Below are 20570 nucleotides of genomic sequence, written 5' to 3' on the forward strand. Positions count from 1 at the left end.
TGGATCGAGGCAACTCGGACCTCATGAAGTGAATTATCCAACACATGACTTGGAATTAGCTGCGGTTGTATTTGCACTCAAAACTTGGAGACATTTTCTCTATGGAGCCAAGTGTGAGCTCTATACAGATCATAAAAGCCTCAAATATTTCTTCACTCAGAAGGAACTCAACATGAGACAGAAAAGATGGCTAGAATTGATTAAGGATTATGACCTGACAATCAATTACACTCCAGGGAAGGCTAATGTTGTAGCAGATGCCCTGAGTAGGAAGAGTACCGGAGGAGTGGAACAAGAAATATCACCGGAGTTGAGGAAGGAAATAAGCCAAGCCCAAATACAACTTTGGGAGAAGGAAGCCCATGAAGGATTATCGGCGTTGCAAGTAGCCGATGAGTTGAATGTCAACCTGAAGAATGAGATAATGATGGGTCAAATGGACGATCCATTCATCGTGGAGGAGATGAGAAGAATAGATGAAGGAAGACCATCAGAATTTCATCGCGGAGAATCTGGATCATTATGGTTCCAGAAAAGAATTTGCGTTCCGGATATTGCTGAAATTAAGGAAGTAATACTCCGGGAAGCTCATCAAACACCATATTCCATACATCCGGGAAGTACAAAGATGTACATGGACTTAAAGGAACTATTCTGGTGGAATAACATGAAGAGGGAGATAGCACAATATGTGGCAGAATGCCATACCTGCCAGAGAGTGAAGGCTGAACACCAGAGTCCGGCAGGGAAGTTACAACCTTTACCTATTCCGGAGTGGAAATGGGAAGAAATAGGGATGGATTTCATCACCGGACTACCCATGACTAATAAAAAGAAGGACATGATATGGGTAATCGTGGACCGGTTGACGAAAAGTGCACACTTTTTAGCGGTAAACCAGCAGGATAAAGGAGAGAAACTTATCGATCTTTACATCAAAGAGATCGTGAGTAAGCATGGAGTGCCTAAGAAGATAGTATCGGATCGAGGATCCGTGTTCACATCAGCATTCTGGAAGCAACTACACGAAGCTTTAGGATCCAAGTTGGACTATAGTACCGCTTATCATCCCCAGACAGGTGGACAAACCGAGAGAACCAACCAGATCTTAGAGGATATGCTTAGGGCTTGTGCCCTAGACTTCGGAGGATCATGGGAGGAGCACTTACCACTAGCAGAGTTTTCATACAATAATAGCTATCAAAGTAGCATCAAGATGGCACCATTTGAAGCTCTCTATGGAAGGAAGTGTAGATCACCGATATGTTGGTTTGAAGCTGGAGCAAGCAAGGAGTTTAACCCTGATTATGTCAAGGAAAAACAACAAATCATTGACATTATAAGAGATAGGCTCAAGATAGCCCAGAGCCGGCAAAAGAGTTACGCCGATCAGAAGAGAAGAACATGGGAGCCACAAGTTGGAGACATGGTATACCTTAAGGTGAGCCCGATGAAAGGACTCCAGAGGTTTGGAGTAAAAGGAAAGCTCAGTCCTAGATATATAGGACCTTTCAAGATACTGAGTCAGAACCGAGGTTTAGCCTTTGAATTGGATCTACCGGGAAGGTTAGCACAAGTTCACAATGTATTCCATGTGTCACAACTCAGGAAATGCTTAAAGACCCCAGATGAACCAATATCACATGATGAGCTCGAGTTACAACCAGACTTGACATACATCGAGAAGCCAGCCAAGATTCTCGAGGAAAGCTGGAAACAACTCAGAAATAAAGCGATCAAGTATTGCAAGATACAATGGAAGCATCATCCCGAGAGGGAGGCTACCTGGGAAAAGGAAGAAGACTTGAGGAAAACATACCCCGAACTCTTCAGGTATTACAACCACAACTTCGGGACGAAGTTTTCTTTAAGGGGGAAAGGCTGTAATGTCCCAGGTTTAGAGACGATCGAGGGGTAGATTTTAGAAAGGGATGTGCATTGCATAGTAAATTCGGGGAAATTTCGCGCTTTTAAACAAAAGCTGCATCGAAGGGGGACAAGTTTCTCTCTCGACACCTTACGGGGTTAGGGTTTCGAGAGTGCGACAAACTTGCAACTCACTCCACTAGTTTAGGGTTTTGAGAAGAGAGGGGAGAGTTTGCATGATTGAATTCTAAATAAAGTGACATGGTTGAATTCAAACCAATGATGAATTTGAATTTCAAATTCAAATATTAAATAATTACCCCAAATATTGAATTGTGAGGAAATTCATTAAGTAAAATATAAATTATAAACAATATAAGCAATTAAAGTAAAGTAAAGCTCATTAGAGAAAACTTTGAGCTTTATTGATTAACACACAAGATACATTGTCTTTACAATATTCATAATGGAAATAAATGAATTTTACAACACATTACAAGAATTGGAGAAATTGTAAAATAAAAGAAAATAAAAAGAAAAGTACAAGGAAGGATTCTATCCTAAAAACTACAAGATCATCTTCACTTGATCTTGGATTTGATGATCTCCATATCCATTTTGATCATCATCTTGATTCCCTGCACATAAAAAAAAACAAAGCAACAATTATGCCAAGTGGCATTGCCACTTGGCAGGTTAGAAAGAAAATGGCAACAGAGAGGATATGCTCACAGCTCTGCCGAGCTGATCCTCTCCAAACCAAGTGCAAAGCATCAGGAACACACACACACAGGCAGCTCACACTGCATGTGTGCATGCTCACCAGCACACTCACACAGGGAGAGTCACCAACACTTGCCAGGCAGTGCTGTCGACCAGAGATGCAATGGCTGGCCATATAAATACTTTTCACAGCCAAAACCCTAGTCACTTGTTCAGCCATCGACAAGCAGCAGTGGTAAGTTCACCAAGAACACCAAGAACACTTAGAACAGGAAGAACAACAAGCCACCAGAAACCATCCAGGGACAGTTTCACCAAGGCTCATCATGTGAGCAAATACCAGATGGAGTAAAGCATCACAAGTCACAAGGAGGAGCAGGGCAAGTCAAGCAAACCACCAGAAGCAAAACCTCTACACCAACACCCATTTCTAGGAGCTGGAGTGAGGTATAAACAGATCAACCTGAGCAAAACCCTGGTTTGCTCATAAATAAGCATTTGCATATGTCACAGAAGCCAAAATGGGTAGAATACCCAGATTGTATCATCATCTGGCTACCAAGTCAGTTGGTGCAAGCAAAAATGGGTGAAGCCAATAGGAAATCACCAAGGGAACACTGGCTAGACCAAAACAGTGGCATAACCAAGGCAATCCAGCAAGGAAATGATCCTATCTATTCAACCAAAGTCACCTAGCACCTAAAACCTAGCACACCATCGGATAGATAGACAATATGTGTCTATTCTTGTTTGTCAACATCAAAGAACACTGGAAATCCAACAAGGAATTACCCAAGTGATGCATTCACTAAGCCATAGCAAGCCAACAAGGGTGGGAGCTACCTAAACGAGCAATGAATTGTTGTCAAGGTCACCTCAACCACTGAACCAGCCCAAACTAATAAGCCATGCACAGTTATCATCACCCAGATGGGTTCAAAAGGAGGGCTAGGGTACCCAACCAAGTGGTGGCATCCATCTAGCCCTGCCAAACTCAATGAAATGATCATTACTGCAAGCAGTTCACATCACTTATCCATTTTAGTAAATCCAGGTAATACGGATAAGTGAATCATATAAGTAATCAAAGCACCGAGCCTTGCAGCTGATCCAATGGATCATTGCAAGCATCGACAACTGCTTGAGCAAGCAAAAGCATGCATCGAGTACAGATTTTGGTGTCACACGGACACAAAGATGAGCGAGAAGAGAGGCACGAGTCATAACACGACGAGCTTTTACAAGCAAGCGATGATCATATGATCATCGAAGCTTGCTAGAGCATGCTAAGACATGCTAGAGCCAAGCCTAGCAACCACACATTTAACCAGATCAACTATATAGCCACATCTCATAAATAATTGCATCACAGATAAGTAAATAAATTAAATACAATTGTATCCGAAGCACACCATTAAGGGATGGTGTTATTTAGTCAACAGCCATGCTCAATTGAGCATTTCCAAGATTCACAGCCCTATACACATCACACCCGTGGCACTGGCACTTGCATAATGCAAGGATCATGCATCATGATCAAGCCAGGGGCAAGGAAATGCACACACAGGAGAGGCAGGATCCATATAGCAACAGCAGGAACAATTTAATAGAGCATAAGCATCACAATTTTCTCTTGAGCAAGAGCTCAAGAGTTACAACAGCAAGATATAGGGAAGAGCAGCACACACAGAAGCAGCATATGCACAACAGCAGCATACGCATGGCAGCAGCATATCACATCAGCTAGGATCCATGGCAACAGCGGAGAGCACAGCAGCATACACGCATTCACAGCAAGCACAGCAGCGAGAGCACATAGGTGTAGAAGCAGCAGCACAATCGGGTGGATGCCGGGGCATCCGAGAGGAAGGAGAAGAGGTAGAACAGGTAGCAGAGGAGAAGGAGGAGCACATACCGGGGAAGAGGTGGTCGACACGACCACGGCGGCCACGTCGGCGCACGCCAGGGCACACGACGGCACCAGGCCTGGCCAAGCCAAGCCACGGCAACCACCACAGCACCCCAGCGCAGCACCACGCGCCCAGGGGAGTGCCAGGAGGAAGGTCCACGGCATCTCCAACGCGCGGTGGCGGCGGACGCCACAAGCCAGGCGCACGGGAGAGTCGATGGCGAGCGAACGAGGACGCAAGCGTCAGATCGACGCGAACCACCATGTCCGCCGTCGAGAGGCGGTCCAGATCCGCACCATCTCGTCGCCGGCGATGGCCGGAGACGGCCAGATTAAAGCGGCGACGGCGGAGGCGATTTCGGCGTCGCGGGAGCCGAAAGGGGAATTAGGGTTAGGACACAGCGAGAAGACGACGCGACTGGGTCGGTTGGACCGAGCCCAGTGGGCTGGTCCAACCTAACCAGCTCGGCCGCCTGACAGGTGGGCCCGAGGGGTATTTTGGACATTTCCAAAATACCCATTTAAATGAGAATTTTCAAGAATTTTATAAAATAAAATACAGCTCTAAAAAAATAAGTAAAAATATGAAAATTAATCAGCATAAAATTCTCTATCTAAATAAAATATCAAAGAGAATTTTTGAAGACAAAGCAGAATAAGTCTTAATTTGATGATTTAAATAATGATTTAAATCACACATATTATTTTCAATAATGAAAATAAGTCCATTAATGCATTTGGACTTTAAAAACACCTTGACAACATTTCAAGGTTGTATTTTACTTTAAATCAAGTATCCCTAAATTACTCTTAGTATTAACCTCTTACATGAAATAATAACGACATCGGAAGGGGGGAACAAACCCTAAAAATGGAATCATGCATAATTGCCTCTTTAACCATTGCCCTTATCGGACAATGATGCTATTTTTCAGAAACAGAGGACAAGGGTCAGTCCACACCTTCCAACTGCAAAACTTTGCAGTGTTCAGGCAAGTTCATCACTTGCTCATGTCATTTGAGTATTTCTATCAAATTACTTGCAAAGTACTATGGTTATCACTATTGCATAAAAATCAAAACCACTACTTTCATAACTATGAATATGACTATGTGGTGGGCAATGGAACCATGGATTGTGTTGATATGGTGGAGGTTCCATTGCAAAGGTTAATATCCATCTAGGATTAAACAACAAATGTCGCCAAGTGATTCTTGTGCCGTAATACCCGTGTTAACCATAAGATCCGGAGTGGGACGGAGTAGTCAAAAGTGTTTCCACCTCTCGTACATCAACGGATGCGCTTTACCGTGGACACTTGTACCCAGGTTGGGCAAGCGGTGGGGTGGGGGATCCCATTCTAATTCCCCACGGTAAGTGGTCTATGATGGGTTGCGGCCTACTCGGCGAAGGAGTTTGGTTAACGAGTCCCAAACCGTTGTCGTGGTCGGGGTCCATCCTTAATTGGTAATAAGAGGACCGACGAGGACCCGTGGTCGGGGTATGCAACAAAGGGTGGGTGTGCGAGGCAGCGGAGGAACATGATTGGCTAGACCTTATACCGGGCCTCACACCGAAGGAAGTGTGGACGGGAAAGCTGCCCGGTTGGCACCAAGGTTAAGATCTCTTATGGGTAAAGCAACACACCTCTGCAGAGTGTAAAGAACCGTGACCTGTCACTCCCTGTTCCGGGATAAGGAACTGCGAACGCGGCCGGAAAGGAGCTCCATGAAGTTCTAGTAAACCGGTGAAGGCTGACGGACATAGCTCTTTGAAATAAAATCAATCTCTTGAAGAAATGTTTATCAAAACTTGCATTGGTATTAGACTTTCTGGTCTAATATCGTAGCTAGTGCATTAAACACCTCTTACCTATAATGAACTTGTTGAGTACGCTCGTACTCATACCACTCTTAAATCCCATGCTTAGATTGTCTGAATCGTCTGGAGGAGGACTACGACAACAATGAAGGAGCCGAGATCATCGGCTACGAGGAACCAGACCTCTCAGGAGGTGTTGAAGGCGTAGACTACATCATCGTCTACGGATCCGGGGAGGCTTCCGGAGGAGAACAAGCCTAGAGATATCCGATAGTAGTAGTAATCGAGCAGCCCGAACTCTTAGTATTTAGCTACTCGAGGAAATAAATGTTTAGTTTAATGCGACTCTTATATTGTAAATTAAGTTGGGTTCGCCTCGAACCCAGGAGTATTCCTCTCAGGACCCAAGAGGAGCTCCAAGATGACATGTGTATGATAGTTGTAATAATCAATGAATGAGTTATGGACCCTGCTATGTTCTGTTGTACTACTCTGAGGGATGTAATATTTGCGGAATGGTACTTCGTGAATGTTATATCAACGACTGGCATACTACAACATGCAGTGGTATGCAGGGTCACCACACGACGGCGGCTTGTACCATAGCTTCATACTCATCTTCATCGAGCGTCTCTCTGTCACCATTCTCCATGGTGATCATGACCTTGGTATTCTTGCACTCGAAAGATTTGTGACCTTGGGTGCCACACTTGAAGCAAGTGACATTAGAGGGTCCCGTAGAGGCTTTAGAGGAGGCGGTAGAGGACACCGTTTGCTTCATGCGACTTTGGATAGTCGATTGCTTGGATGGTGTAGAAGAGGCGGTAGGCTTGACACTTGTTGTAGGTGTCGTTGTCGCGAGCTTGGAGGCGAAGTATGACTTGGACTTGGAGTACTTGATGTCCTCACTCACTTGGCGCTCGGCCTTGGAGGCTTGGTGGACCAACTCAACCATGTTGGAGTAAGGTTGGAACTCCACAATTCGCTTGATGGGATAGTTGAGGCCATTGAAGAAGCGAGCGATGGTTTGTTGCTCGGATTCTTGGATGTTGGCTCTCATCATAGTCAACTCCATCTCCTTGAAGAACTCCTCGACGGTCTTGGTACCTTGCTTCAACTTTTGGAGCTTGTTGAAGAGGTCGGTCTCGTAGTGGGTTGGTACAAAGCGAGCTTGCATCTCTTCCTTCATCTCTTCCCAAGTGTCAATTGGAGGTTCACCCTTTTCTTCCCTTAGGGTGAGGACTTGCTCCCACCAAGTATTTGCATAATCCTCAAACTCAAGAGACGCCATGGCCACTTTCTTGGCACCGGAGTAGTTGTGGATGCGGAATATCTTGTCAACCTTGAGTGCCCATGAGAGGTAGGCCTCGGCATCTTCTTCACCCTTGAACTTGGGCATGGTGAACTTGAGCCTTCCAAACATGTTCTCTTCATCCTCCAAGTTTCTTCGGCGAGGACGGACGCCTTCATCTCTTGCGGCTTGAGGTGGTATAGGAGGTCTTCCGCGACCAACCATAGCATTGGGTTGGCGTTGAAGTTGGACACTAGCTTCACTTTGTTCACGATGATGATGTTGTTGAAGATCTTGACGAGGTGGTTGACGACGCCCAAAGATGGCCCTCTCATCTTGATCATGTTGCGGGTCTCCTCTTCCACGTTGGTCATGGCGAGGATGATTGCGAAGATCACGCCTCGGTTGTTCTTGATGTCCATGGCCTTGAGCATCACCATGTGGCTCCATGTTGTGGAAGACGTTGTCGTGGGGATGGCCGTCACGCCCATGGTGGGCATGGCGATCCGGTTGAGGACGATCTTGTGGAGGTCGTTCATGTGGACGAGCATGGCGATGGATTTCTCCTCGCCTAGAGTTGGAGCGAGAGTCTTCATGACGAGCATGTGAGCGATGAGGTCGATGATGGTCTTCATGCCTTGAGGAGGAGCTTGAGGACGAACGGTGACCATGAGAGTAGTAATCTTGTGACGAGCTTGATGATGAAGAAGTAGAGCGGTGTCGGTGATGACGACCCAAGTTGGTGATGGCGCGCTCGAGGCTATCCATGCGCCGCTCCATGTTCGCATCATTGGCCGCCATTTGGCCATTCAAGTTGTCCGTAGCTTCGCGAAGGAGAGCCAAGTCTTGGTTCACAACGGAGAAGTTGTGTGCCACTTCATCGTATTGCTCATCGATGCGTGTCTCGAAGAGTGTGAGTTGCTCCTTGAACTCTTGTCGTTGCGTCCATAGGTTGTGTTGAGTAGCCAACCTCTCGGTGTTGCGGAGGACTTCTCCATCCCTTGCATCATCTCCGCTCCTATCCATGATGTAAAGACAAGAACTATGTTGTGTATGTTAGTGGAAGGAGACTACCTCGCACTCTTACCAAGGTAAGATAGTATTGAGGCAATCCACCAAGCCGAAAGCAAGATCAAGTGTATCGGGAACACACGCAAAACCACACGCAAAAGCTAGCAAATATGGTGTTAGGCGAGTGTTGTGGAAAGCCAAAAGACAAATCCAAGATCGAGTATGTTGTCAAAAGTGGGTGAGGTCCAAAAATCCAAATGTCAATGTGAAGATCACTATAAACACGGAAAAGTTGTGGAACACACACACGAGATAAGCGGGGTTAGTGCAACCAAAAGTGAGCGGAAAAGTGTATGTACGGATGCTCGGTGTCACACTAACACAAGGAGAGGCAAAGCTTTGGTTGCAAAAGGAGAGACAACTAGATTCACACGCGGCCTCTCTTCTCGTATCTCTCTTTGCTTAAAAGCTTTTTCTCTTTTGTATATGGTGGCACTTGCACTCGTTTGTATCTTTGGTGGCACTTGGACACTTTTGTATGTATGGATGTATGGTGCTACTCGCACTCTTTTTGTGTTTTTGGGGCTTTTTCACGCACTATGTTAGCGTTAGCCTCGCTTTTGCTATCTTGCCACACGAGTGTTTGCTTGGATGCCTTACTCAACGCGACACACACACCTCACAATGCGGGGCCACGTGCAATGTCTCGCAACACTAGACAAGCAATGCTCGATGGGATAGATCGCAAAAGGAAGAGGGGTTACAAGGTGAAAGCTGCAAGTTATACCTGCGATGGTGGTGGTGGTGGTGGTGGTGGAGATCGCCGGAAGTCGAGCTCGAAGGAGGGCGCGAAGATGCGCCCGGTCTGGGGCCCGGTTGGACCGGATCCTGGACCGGCCTGTCCGGTTGCCGCCCGGTCGACCGGGTTCTGGGCTGGCTCGTCCGGTCGTAGGCCCGGTTGACCGGGTCCGAAACCGGGTTTCACGATTTGGAGCTTTCTCTCTCCTGTTCTTCCCCAAACCAAAACCAAATCGACCAAAACGAAGGGAAACGATGGAATTGGAGGCTCAAAGTTGGGGAAATAGTAGATCAAGCACAACAACACCAGATCCACGGACCAAAACCACTCAAAACGCAACCAAATCACAGATCGGTCAAGAGGCAATTTGGGGCTATTTTTGGGGATTTTTTGGAAAATTTTCTAGAAACGAAATCGGGTGGGTGGAGGGTCAAATCCGCGGTAACCAAGAGCTGCTGATACCATATGATGAGGTCTAAGACCCCGTGTGTGGCCCGATCTCGCGGATTGACTTCGAAACCAAGGGGAGAGATGGGAGAACGCGAGGAACACGAAGAACACGACGAACACGAGGAACTCCGAGACTCACGCACGCACACCAACCCGATACACCCGATGCTTACCTCCGTGGCTCGATGGACCACGCCAATAGAATCTCCGAGGAAGAGGCACGTGGCAGAATTCCCGGAGAGAGATTGGGGTTGGAGAGGAAGAGCTTGGTGAGAGAGAGAGAGTAACTAGTACTAGAATCTCCTTCAACAAGATCAAAGTCAACAACCAAGGTGCCTTGATTACAGAGGGATGATACCCAAGGGAGACTAAGCTCAAAGGTAGGTTTGAGTTCAAAACAAGTCTAAGGGGTAAAGGGGACGTCCAGGGTACTTATATAGAGATACAAGACGACACGGGCCGAAAAGGTACAAGTGAAACCGGTTCGGGCCGAAGAGGCATCTTTAGTCGGGCAGGCCGGTCAGGAGGCCGGTCAGACCGGACCTGGGACCGGATAGGCCGGTCGCCGACCGGGCCCTGGACCGGGCTGCAACCGGGCGGGGTGCCGGGGTTACTGGATGGCGCCCGGATGGCACCGGTTGAGAGGCCGGTCTGGGACCGGATGGCCCGGTCAGGAGGCCGGTCAACCGGATTCTGGACCGGCCGACCATCTTCTCTTCCTTGCGTTCTTCGGTCGACTTCCGGTCCAACTCCATGTCCATCTTCATGACCAGCTGCTCCTCTCCTCCTCTTGACCATGGCATGTCCTCCTCTCCGGTGTCTTGATGCGCCTTGTACCTAATGACACATAGCACATCGGCATGAGGTAGCATTCCATCCAAAGGGGTATCAAGATCAAGGGTGGTGAGGAGCGAGTTCACCTTATCATGTAGCGCTTTAATTCGGGCCCGAGTCATCGGTCCACTTGGGGGACTCGTTGGTCTTGATGTAGTGTCGTCGGTGAGCGGGGCTACATCAACTCCAGCCAAGGTGAAGCTCATGGTGGACAACAAGTCAGCAATTGCGCTGAGCAAGAACCCGGTGCATCACGATCAGAACAAACACATACATACGAAGTTCCACTATATTCGTGAGTGCATCGAAGAATGCAAGATTGATGTTATGCATGTTCGCACTGATGGCAGCTCGCAGACATCTTCACCAAGGCGCTGGGCAAGATCAAATTCGTGAAGATGAGATAGAAGCTTGGCGTGTGGATTTGGCATGATGGCAACAAGTTTGAGAGGGTGAATGTTAGCCTAAACAATCTTGTTGGTTAATCAGTGCAAGCTAGCACATACATGCGCATGAGCATGGAGTGTGAAGAACGTGTGGGCATGGAGTGTGAAGAACGTGTGTCTTCACAGCATGAGGCGGTCAAGTATTTCAGCTTAGTGCAGACCATAGCAACACTAGTGAGGAATAGTATGATAGGATAGAGGTGGCTTGACTTCAGCATATTTTATTATTTTTACACTATTAGCTAGTACCTACCGTAGCACTTTGTAGTAGTATAAATACCCCCCTGTACCAGTTCAAAGCAATACAATAAGAGCATTTAGCTCCAACTCTCTCTCTCCTGTGAACTCTACTTCACTCAGCTTGTGTGCGCGTGTGTTTCCTGTCTAGCAACAACAACTGGTATCAGAGCTATTTGGTGTACGATCTAAGGCTTTGTAGTCGTCCGGCGTTTGATCCAAGGGCTTCTTAACCACCAATCTACCGTTATGGGATACGGGATCACCCTATAAGATGAAATCTTCGAAGATCCACAAGAGTTTGATTTAAGGTCGTGAAAAATTCGTGGGATGCAGACTTCTCCGAGCAAGGTTACACTAGAATTGAGAGGGGAAACAACATTCGTAGACTGGTTTATGGGAGTCAACAAATGCGTAGCCTGGTTACGCGCGCCGAGCCATAACCAGGTGTATCTGAGTTCGGGTCTGTTGCTCGTGGCCCAGACTGCAGAGGTACTGAGAGAGCGCATGTACATGCATGTATACATGAGATTGCAATTTGTAAACCACCTTGTAACGGAGACATTGATGCGACCGGTATTTGGGCAAAACCCAAAGGCTAAATGTTAATCTCACAAGAATATGCTGAACCGATGCCTGATTCGCTGCAGGCCGCTCGTTATTCAATCGTGCCGGCCGTTGTATTTCCGGTCTCTTTTTTAAAGGGAAGGCTTTGCAGCCCAGCTTAAAATTAATTTCCGGTCTCTTCACTTGCTCGCCCACGCCGCAGGGCCATCATCGTCGTCCAGAGCATTTCAATACGCACGACCGACCTACCACCCTGCGAGTGAGTGAGCGCGAGGCCATGGCGGGGGAGGCGTACATGCGGCAGCTCCGCGCGCACCCGCTCCTCACCAAGGCAGTCACCTCCGGCGTGCTCGCCGGATGCAGCGATGCCATCGCCCAGAAGATCGCCGGCGCTAGGAAGCTCCAGCTTAGGAGGCTCCTCGTCATAACGGTACCTGCTACGGCTACTACCAGCTTGTTCGCTCTACCGGCTTAATTTCTAGCTTACTTTAGTTTACGGCTCGATCCATGCCATAGCAGTAGAGGACCTAGGGTTATTTGCACGGATCAAGGTTAACCAACATACAAATCTTGTATTTTCAGTTAACAGAAATGTACTTACTTACGCAAAGTTCAGATATGTTCGGAAACAAGAATCACAGAAAAACTGGCAGGGAATAAAATTACGACAAAATTTTGACTGTTTTTGAAATATAAATTCATCGAAAGTTTTGGAGTAGAATCTCACGAAAAATATAATTTGGTTAAAAATATTTAAACCTGATGAAATTGAGATGAGATAAATCCGATGTTTAAAAAATGCAGTGTTTGGGCGCGATTTTTAATTTTTTTCATTCTTTTCACAAATATCATATGTTTTTGTTTTTTTCAAAATATTACACCGTTGGACCAGCCTAACCCGTCTAGTACCTTTCGGGCTAGACGAACCCGACCGGTCTAGATTCGTTGACCCCCCTCATGTGACAGAACACACTGTTGTCCACCTTTCAGGTTACTCTACCCAACAAGTCACATTTCGGTTTCCTTTATTGCGAGCAGTTCTTTTTGGGGTTCCCGAACCCAACGGTGTAATATTTATGAATAAAAATTCATAACGTGTAATATTTTTGAAATTAAAGAACAAAGATAGAAAACAATTTGCGTGTTCAGGTGGGTCTTGAAATTTTGTTCAAACCAATATTCAAATCCCCAAACTCCAGCCCCATTGTCAATATACGTTTTGTGATTTTTTTTAAATGCAAAAAAGTCAGACGTGCAAATGTGCTAGTATATTACAAGCACTTGAAAGAAATCATACAAAAGTACGGAAACCCCAAATGGATCCCCAGCTCCATGGAGCCCTTTTTTCAAAATTTGAAAAGAACATTTTGAAGTTGTTTTTAATGTTGTACTTTAGCAACATCCAAAATCCTAGATGTAGGTAATGTTGTATATTAGGAACATGCAAAATCTCAACTCAAAATACCTTATATTCGGAGCTACACAAAAATGACGAAATATGATAGATTTTGAGAGGTTTGAAATTTTGAATTGTTCAGTACTTTAGATGTCAGATTTGTTATTTCTATGTATCCCCAAATATAAGAAATTTTGAGTTGAGATTTTTCACGTTGGCAAAGTACAACATTATGAACATCTAGGAATTTGTATTCATATTTGTTTTGATTTTTTTTTCAAAAGGGCCCCATGGAGCCTGAGCTCCATTTGTCCACACCCAACAAAAGTATTATGACTTTGTCATACTAATCCTTCTCTTGTCTTCTTTAATACATAAAATTTCATATTTTGCACAAAATTTAGCAGGAGTTCGTGTCACAGAACAAAGTGCATCCATGCATAAAACAAGCAATATTTATAAACTGCAACGTGTATATTATATGCAAATTATGCATTCATATGCAAGTTCACCTCCTGGTTTGCTAGAAGACTAGTCTATGTCTGAATTTTAGTTGAATACATACAAAGGACTTAAGCAACTCTTCTTCTTCTTTTGATACAATCAGTTTTGTCTTGTTTAATTGTTAACTTATCTACATTGACATTGTAATTGGCAAACAAATTAACAGCTCTATGGGTTTGCGTACGCGGGGCCATTCGGTCATTTCTTCCACAAGCTTATGGACAGGATTTTCAAGGGGAAGAAAGGAAGAGAAACTGCAGCCAATAAGGCAACTGTCTTGTATCTTTGCATTTGTCATGAATAATGCTGATCTTATGAAGCTCAATTATTTACCTGGTACATCTTGCACTATACATGCAGGTCATAGTGGAGCAACTAACTGCATCACCACTAAACAACTTGTTGTTCATGATATATTACGGGTTGGTAGTCGAAGGTATTCATTGCGATATGCTATCCAATATATATGCGTCACCTACATATACGTTACTGTTCAAACTATCCTTCCTCTGTAACTACTACATATAAAGAGTTCTTTTTTCATCTGTATGTACCAGCATCAGATGAAATAATATATATATAATTTCAGGGAGGCCGTCTGAGCAAGTGAAGAGCAAGATAAAGAAGGAGTACGCCAACATCCAGTTGACCTCATGGAAGGTACTACTACTGCCTTCTGTTCATCACTTAATTTTTGTATTTGTTTTCTGTCAAATATATTGTTCAGTCTGTTTTCTGCTCAGCTAAACAAAATACAATGCAAATACTATATAGTACTAAGTACTAACATATATATACCACAATTTCCGTGCAGTTGCGACCAATCGTTAGCTGGATCAACTACGAGTACGTGCCACTCCAGCACCGAGTTCTCTTCGCCAGCTCCGTCGCATCATGCTGGTGAGTTCAATCTGTCCGTGGATATTTGGCGAATTTTAACTGCCGGTAATGTTTGATGCAATCACTGAGCTAGTTTGGATTTACAACAATTGCAGGGCAGTGTTTCTGAACCTGAAAGCAGCAAGATCATCCTCGTTGCCGGCCACTAGCAAGAATGCATAAAGGAGGAAGAGCTACTCTGGTACGGTGCAGTAGCGCTGCAATATATATCGTGGCTTAGCCACTAGTGTTTCGATCATTTTGTTTCCTTTCATCACTTGATATGTATGTGAACCACTTGGCTTCAAAAACATTCTTGATTCCAACTTTCACGAGGAGAGGACAGCAGCTGTCTCAAAACTCCACCATCCATGCATGATGCATCCACGCGGGGAATATATGCTTACAGCTTACCCAGCCAGTTTTTCAGTAAAAAGTAGCAAGATGAAATATCCTGATAACCAAAAAGAGAGAATATATACGAAAGGCAAATTAGGTCCACCGGTGTGATTTTTTCTTTGCCTGCTCGGTTTCGATTCGATTCCGTGGCGATGGCTTGCACTCATTCATCCACTGATCGATGCTTATCAGTTATCACCATCAGTAAAAATTACAAAGTTTCAGCCATCCCTTTTGGTCCTTTTGAAGAAAAGAATTTGCCTTTCCGATCAACGTCTCTTGCTTGCTTCCACCATAGCAACGATCAAGATAAGAACAAAAGGATGCAAAAAACAATTGACTATGAACAGCAAAGAGAATATAAAAAATATCTTGGAGATATATACTACAGCACAGCAGCAAATATTTGGCCTTGGGAATTTTACTAATATGTACATATATTAGTTCACCGATTCAGCTATGCACAATGGCATGAGCATCATCCAGTCACAGGTCTTGCAGCCCTCCACCTTCAGCTTCAGGGGAGTTATAGTATAGGTAATTGTTATTACACATCCACACGTACGGCACAAAACTAAGCACCAGGTAAACCAAAATTAGCACAGCTAAACGCGTACATTAACCTTAATTAGCTCCGTGATCACGGAGCAAGGAACTCCGGCGTGTCAGAAGGACAGGAGGAGGTCGTCGTCGGGCTGGGCTGCGTCGGCAGCAGCGGTGGCGATGGCCGGCTGGGAAAGCATGTGCACGACCTCGCGCATGGTGGGCCGGGCAGTGCTAGCCTCCTCGACGCACGCGGTGGCCACGTCGTAGAGGCCCACAAGAAGCGGCACAGGCTCGGGGGACAGGCGGCGATCGGCAACGGCGAGGACGGCTGCGGCGGTGTCGGGGAGCTCCGCGGTGACCTTGCGGACCCAGTGCACGATGTCGACACCGTCACCGAAGCTTCCAACGGGGCGGCGCCCCGTGATGAGCTCCAGCAGCACCACGCCGAAGCTGTACACGTCGCTCTTCTCGTCCACCCGCAACGTGTACGCGTACTCTGCCACGTCAGATGGCAAATTCATTAGTCAGACAGAACTATATATACATTCTACTAATCATGCTAGTGTGAGGCAGTTGATATAATCAGACACACAAAACTATCTGGAATGCTGACCAATGGGTCCAAGATAGATATCCCCATCAGTAATCAGGGCAGAAGCACATAATCAGGCAGATAAAAACTATCTGGATTGATTGCACTGGGTCCAGGATATCCACGTTCTTAAATGCAAGAGGAAATCTCTGTCCTGTCTCTTGTTGGCATATGTTAAACACAGATGGCAACAAGATCTTCCAAGAAACAGGGGCAGGACAAATAGACAACCCTAACAGCCACCACTAATCACTGTCCTGTCTCAAAACTTTGTCCTGTCTCTAGTTGACCTTTGCACATGGCAACAAGAACAGAGCCGGTGTGGGTGCAGACAGTACATGTACTGAAAAACTAGGCTAAAATCCAAGAACAAGAAAGTACAGGTGGGTCAGTGGAGTGTGCAGTTCAGTTGGCCTTCAGATAGAATCTGTTGGATGAAATTTGGAGTAAAAGTTCTTGGTAATTTCTAGTACTATGATGCCACAAGTTTTGAATCGACACTGTTCTTCAATTAGATTTTGCTATCCAGGGTGTGAATTTGCTATCCAGGGTGCGGACATGCATCATTGGTTAATCAGACAGGATTATAGCTCTAATAATCACGATTAAGTGAAGCAGAAGCATATAACCATCCAGAGGCAAAAACTATCTGAATTGCTCACCAAGGGTCCAAGATAAATCTCCATCATTAAGTGCAAAAGGAGATCTTTGTCCTGTCTTTAGTTGAGAGGACACAGGGCAGTTAACAACAAGATCTTCCAGATTGAGACAAATTTATTAGTAGTCCATAGTACTATGCTAGGATCCAAGAGACAAGTTCAGGAGACAAAAAGACACTGACAGCAGCCACTAATCCCCAGCTCAAATTTTTGTCCTCTCTCTGGTTGACTCTTGAACATGGCAACAAGATTCACAGGGCCGGTGTGGGTTTCAGATAGTACTGAAAAACTAAGCTAAAATCCAAGAGCAAGAAAGTACAGGTTGCAGGTCAGGTAGGGTCTTTGGGGTGTGCATTTCAGATAAAATGTGTTGGTTGAAATTTGTTTTATAAGATTCAGATTAGAACCAAGAAAAATTTGTTCTTTAACTAGAATTTGCCATAACTCTGAATCAACAACTCTGTTCCTCAATTAGATTTTGCTATCCAGGGTGTGAATTTGTGGAAGAGTGATTCAGTAGTAACAGATTTTGCTATCGAGGATGTGAATTTGTCGAATACCTGGCGCGATGTAGCCGTAGGAGCCGGCGATGGCGGACATGCACTCGGAGGCGCCGCCGGTGGCACCTCCGCCGCCGCCGAGGAACTTGGCGAGTCCGAAGTCGGCGACGTGTGCCTCGAAGGCGGAGTCGAGGAGGATGTTGTTGGACTTGACGTCGCGGTGGATGATCCTGGGCGCGCAGTCATGGTGGAGGTAGCATAGCCCGCGCGCGGCCTCGAGCGCGACCCTGGCGCGGGCCTCCCAGCCGAGGTGGCCGCCCTTGCCGCCGTGGAGCATCTCCCCGAGCGAGCCGTTGGGCATGTACTCGTAGAGCAGCAGGTTGGTCTCGCGGTTGGAGACGAAGCCGAGGAGGCGCACGATGTTGCGGTGCCGGATCCGGCCCAGCGTGCCCACCTCCGCCGAGAAGCCCCGGTCGCCGCCGACGCCGCGGCCGACGAGGCGCTTGATGGCCAGCTCGGCGCCGGCGTGGGTGACGCCGTGGTAGACGATGCCCGCGCCGCCCTTGCCGATGATGTTGTCCTCCTTGAGGCACTCGACCACGTCGTCGGCGGAGAAGTCCAGCTTCTGGAACACCGTCATCTTCCAGGCGCCAGAACGGCGCCGCGCCGCCTCGCGCCACGCCTCGCAGCCTTTGCGACCGCCGAGGAACGCCGCCACGAGGGCGGCCAGCACGGCCGCGAGGCACACCAGCATCTTCTTGGAGTCCCAGCGGCGGAGGGACATGAGGCCAGCACCAGCGCCGGAGCCGAGGCCGTCGCCGCAGGCGAGCGCGTCGTCGGCGGCGGCGAGCGGCCCGCCGCAGAGGCCGGGGTTGCCGACGAAGGAGCTCTCGTTGAACACCAGGAACTGGCCCTGCATGGGCACGGCGCCGGAGAGCGCGTTGTAGGAGACGTCGAGCGTGGTGAGGCTGGTCATGTTGGACATGCCCGGCGGGAGCTCGCCCGAGAGCGCGTTGCGCGACACGTTGAGCGTGCAGAGGACCTTGAGCGAGGTGACGGCCCCCGGGATCTCCCCCGTGAGGCGGTTGCGGCTGGCGTCGACGGCGGCGAGCGCCGCGCAGCGCGTGAGCTCCGGCGGGATGGCGCCCGTGAGCGCGTTGCCGCTGACGTTGAGCCGCGACAGGTTCCGCAGCCGGCCGAGCTCCGCCGGGAGCGCGCCCGAGAAGTTGTTGCACTCGAGCGACAGCGTCTGCAGCGCCGGCAGGTTGCCGATGGCGGCTGGGATGCGGCCCCCGATCATGTTGTTGCCGAGGAGCAGCATCCCGATCTTGTTCCCGCCGATGACGTCGGGCAGCGTGCCGGAGAGCAGGTTGTCGGTGAGCTCCAGCATGTTGGCCTGCGGCAGGTCGAAGAGGCCCGGCGGCACGGGCCCGCTGAGGAAGTTCTTGCTGAGGCGGACGCGCGTGAGGGTCTTGCACCCGCCGAGGGACGCCGGGATGGGGCCGAAGAAGCCGTTGTCCATGAGCACGAGCGTCTCGAGCCTGTGCCCGTCGCAGAGCCCCTCCGGCACCGGGCCGGTGAGGTGGTTGGTGGTGACGTCGAGCGTTTTCAGACGCCCGTTTTTCCCGAGCGCCGCGGGGAGCGCGCCGGTGAGGTTGTTCTCCCAGAGCTGCAGCACCTCGAGCTGCGGCAGGTCACCGATAAACGCCGGGATGCCGCCGCGGAGGTGGTTGCGGAAGAGGTTGAGGAGTTTGAGGCTGGTGAGCTTGGCGAGGGAGGCGGGGATCTCGCCGCCGAGGTCGTTGACGGAGAGGTCGAGCGACTGCATGCTGCGGAGGTCGCCGAGCTCGGGCGGGATGTCGCCGGAGAGCCGGTTCCAGAGGAGGAAGAGGGTGTCGAGGTTTTGGAGGAGGCCGAGCTGCGGCGGGATGGGGCCGGTGAGGTTGCAGCTGCTCATGTCGAGCCGGCGGAGGTTGGTTAGGCGGCCGAGTTCCGGCGGGATGGGGCCGGAGTACTGGTTGTAGTAGCCGAGGTAGAGGTCTTCGAGGAGGGTGAGGCGGGAGAGGGTGGTGGGGATGGCGCCGGAGAGCGCGTTGCCGTTGAGGCCCAGGTAGCGGAGGGAGGCGAGTGCGCCGTAGGTGGAAGGGATCGGGCCGGAGAAGTAGTTGCCGCCGAGCTGGAGGTAGGTTAGGGTCGTGGAGTGGGCGGTGGAGAAGGGCGGGAGCGGGCCGGTGAGGTTGTTGTTGTAGCAGTCGAGGAGGGCGAGGGAGGGGAAGTAGGGGGCGGTGGAGGGGGCGGGGAAGGGGCCGGAGAGGTTGTTGTTGGAGAGGTTGAGGTGGCGGAGGGAGGGCAGGGCGGGGAGGGTGGCGGGGACGTGGCCGGGCAGCGCGCAGGCGGCGATGGTGAGGTTGGTGAGGGAGGTGAGCAGGGCGAGCTCCGGCGGGAGCGTGCCGGCGTGGAGCGGGAGGGCGGTGAGGTTGAGGGAGATGACCCGGGCGGTGGCGGCGTCGCAGGTGACGCCGGTGAAGGCGCAGTGGGCTGGGGAGGTGGCGGTGGGGTTCCAGTCTTGCAGCAGCGTGGGTGTGGCGGCGGGGTTGGGCACCAGGGCGGATTTGAGCTTGCCCAGCGCGTAGATGTCGCGGTCCGGGGACGCCGACGATGAGGCCGACAGAAGGAGGAGGAGGAGGGGGAGGAGGATGGGAGGAGGCATTGCGCCGGCGGCGGCGCTGTCGAGGTGTGTGGAGAGCGAGCAGAGGAGTGGAGTGGAGGCGGGAATAAAAGGGGGAACGGATGTGGTGGAAGAGGGAATGAGAATTTGGAATCGATCCGGTCGAGTCGAGTGGATGTCTCGCAACACCGGCAGTGGCCGAACCGGGTGCCGTTGGGGTCAACGAGGAAAGGCTGTAGTAGTGTGGGGAGTGTCAGTGAGTGAGAGGACGTGGCAGTTAATGCAGGCTGACTAACGGAGGCGTACTGTACTTGTAGCTCCTGCTGCTGCGGCTGCTACGCGTAGTCTGGGTTTGGACGGGACGGGACAAAGGGACGGCCATCATCTGCCTCCGTTGCAGCTGCAGGATGGCTGTAAGGGCATCTCCAGCGCCACGACGTGAGGGCATCTCCAGCGGCGCGACGTAAACGGT

At 48.9% G+C, this 20570-nt stretch overlaps 2 protein-coding genes across 2 annotated transcripts; one reads left to right on the forward strand and one right to left on the reverse strand.

Moving 5' to 3' along the window:
• Nucleotides 1-12020: 12020 nt before the first annotated feature.
• Nucleotides 12021-14917, forward strand: LOC124665057 (peroxisomal membrane protein PMP22-like). Its single transcript, XM_047202463.1, has 7 exons — nt 12021-12068; nt 12158-12385; nt 14022-14123; nt 14216-14291; nt 14445-14515; nt 14670-14755; nt 14851-14917. The coding sequence occupies exons 1-7, from the start codon at nt 12021-12023 to the stop codon at nt 14915-14917; spliced, it is 678 nt and encodes a 225-aa protein (XP_047058419.1).
• A 575-nt stretch (nt 14918-15492) lies between these two features.
• Nucleotides 15493-20143, reverse strand: LOC124701757 (leucine-rich repeat receptor-like kinase protein FLORAL ORGAN NUMBER1). The gene is made up of 2 exons (XM_047233856.1): nt 17491-20143; nt 15493-16175 (listed from the first exon to the last, which is right to left on the reverse strand). The coding sequence occupies exons 1-2, from the start codon at nt 20138-20140 to the stop codon at nt 15799-15801; spliced, it is 3027 nt and encodes a 1008-aa protein (XP_047089812.1). The 5' UTR covers nt 20141-20143; the 3' UTR covers nt 15493-15798.
• Between the last annotated feature and the right edge of the window lie 427 nt (nt 20144-20570).

This window comes from Lolium rigidum, chromosome 1 (assembly GCF_022539505.1).
Source record: "Lolium rigidum isolate FL_2022 chromosome 1, APGP_CSIRO_Lrig_0.1, whole genome shotgun sequence".
Lineage (NCBI taxonomy): Eukaryota > Viridiplantae > Streptophyta > Magnoliopsida > Poales > Poaceae > Lolium > Lolium rigidum.

What these genes read in the sequence shown, in the direction of transcription:
- LOC124665057 (XM_047202463.1), top strand. Translation starts at nt 12,021, where the DNA reads ATGCCTGATTCGCTGCAGGCCGCTCGTTATTCAATCGTGCCGGCCGTT. An exon ending in TTACGGGTTGGTAGTCGAAG is followed by an intron (nt 14,292 to 14,444) that starts GTATTCATTGCG and finishes ATATAATTTCAG; the next exon opens with GGAGGCCGTCTGAGCAAGTG. An exon ending in TCCAGTTGACCTCATGGAAG is followed by an intron (nt 14,516 to 14,669) that starts GTACTACTACTG and finishes ATTTCCGTGCAG; the next exon opens with TTGCGACCAATCGTTAGCTG.
- LOC124701757 (XM_047233856.1), bottom strand. Translation starts at nt 20,140, where the DNA reads ATGCCTCCTCCCATCCTCCTCCCCCTCCTCCTCCTCCTTCTGTCGGCC. An exon ending in CTACGGCTACATCGCGCCAG is followed by an intron (nt 16,176 to 17,490) that starts GTATTCGACAAA and finishes CTGACGTGGCAG; the next exon opens with AGTACGCGTACACGTTGCGG.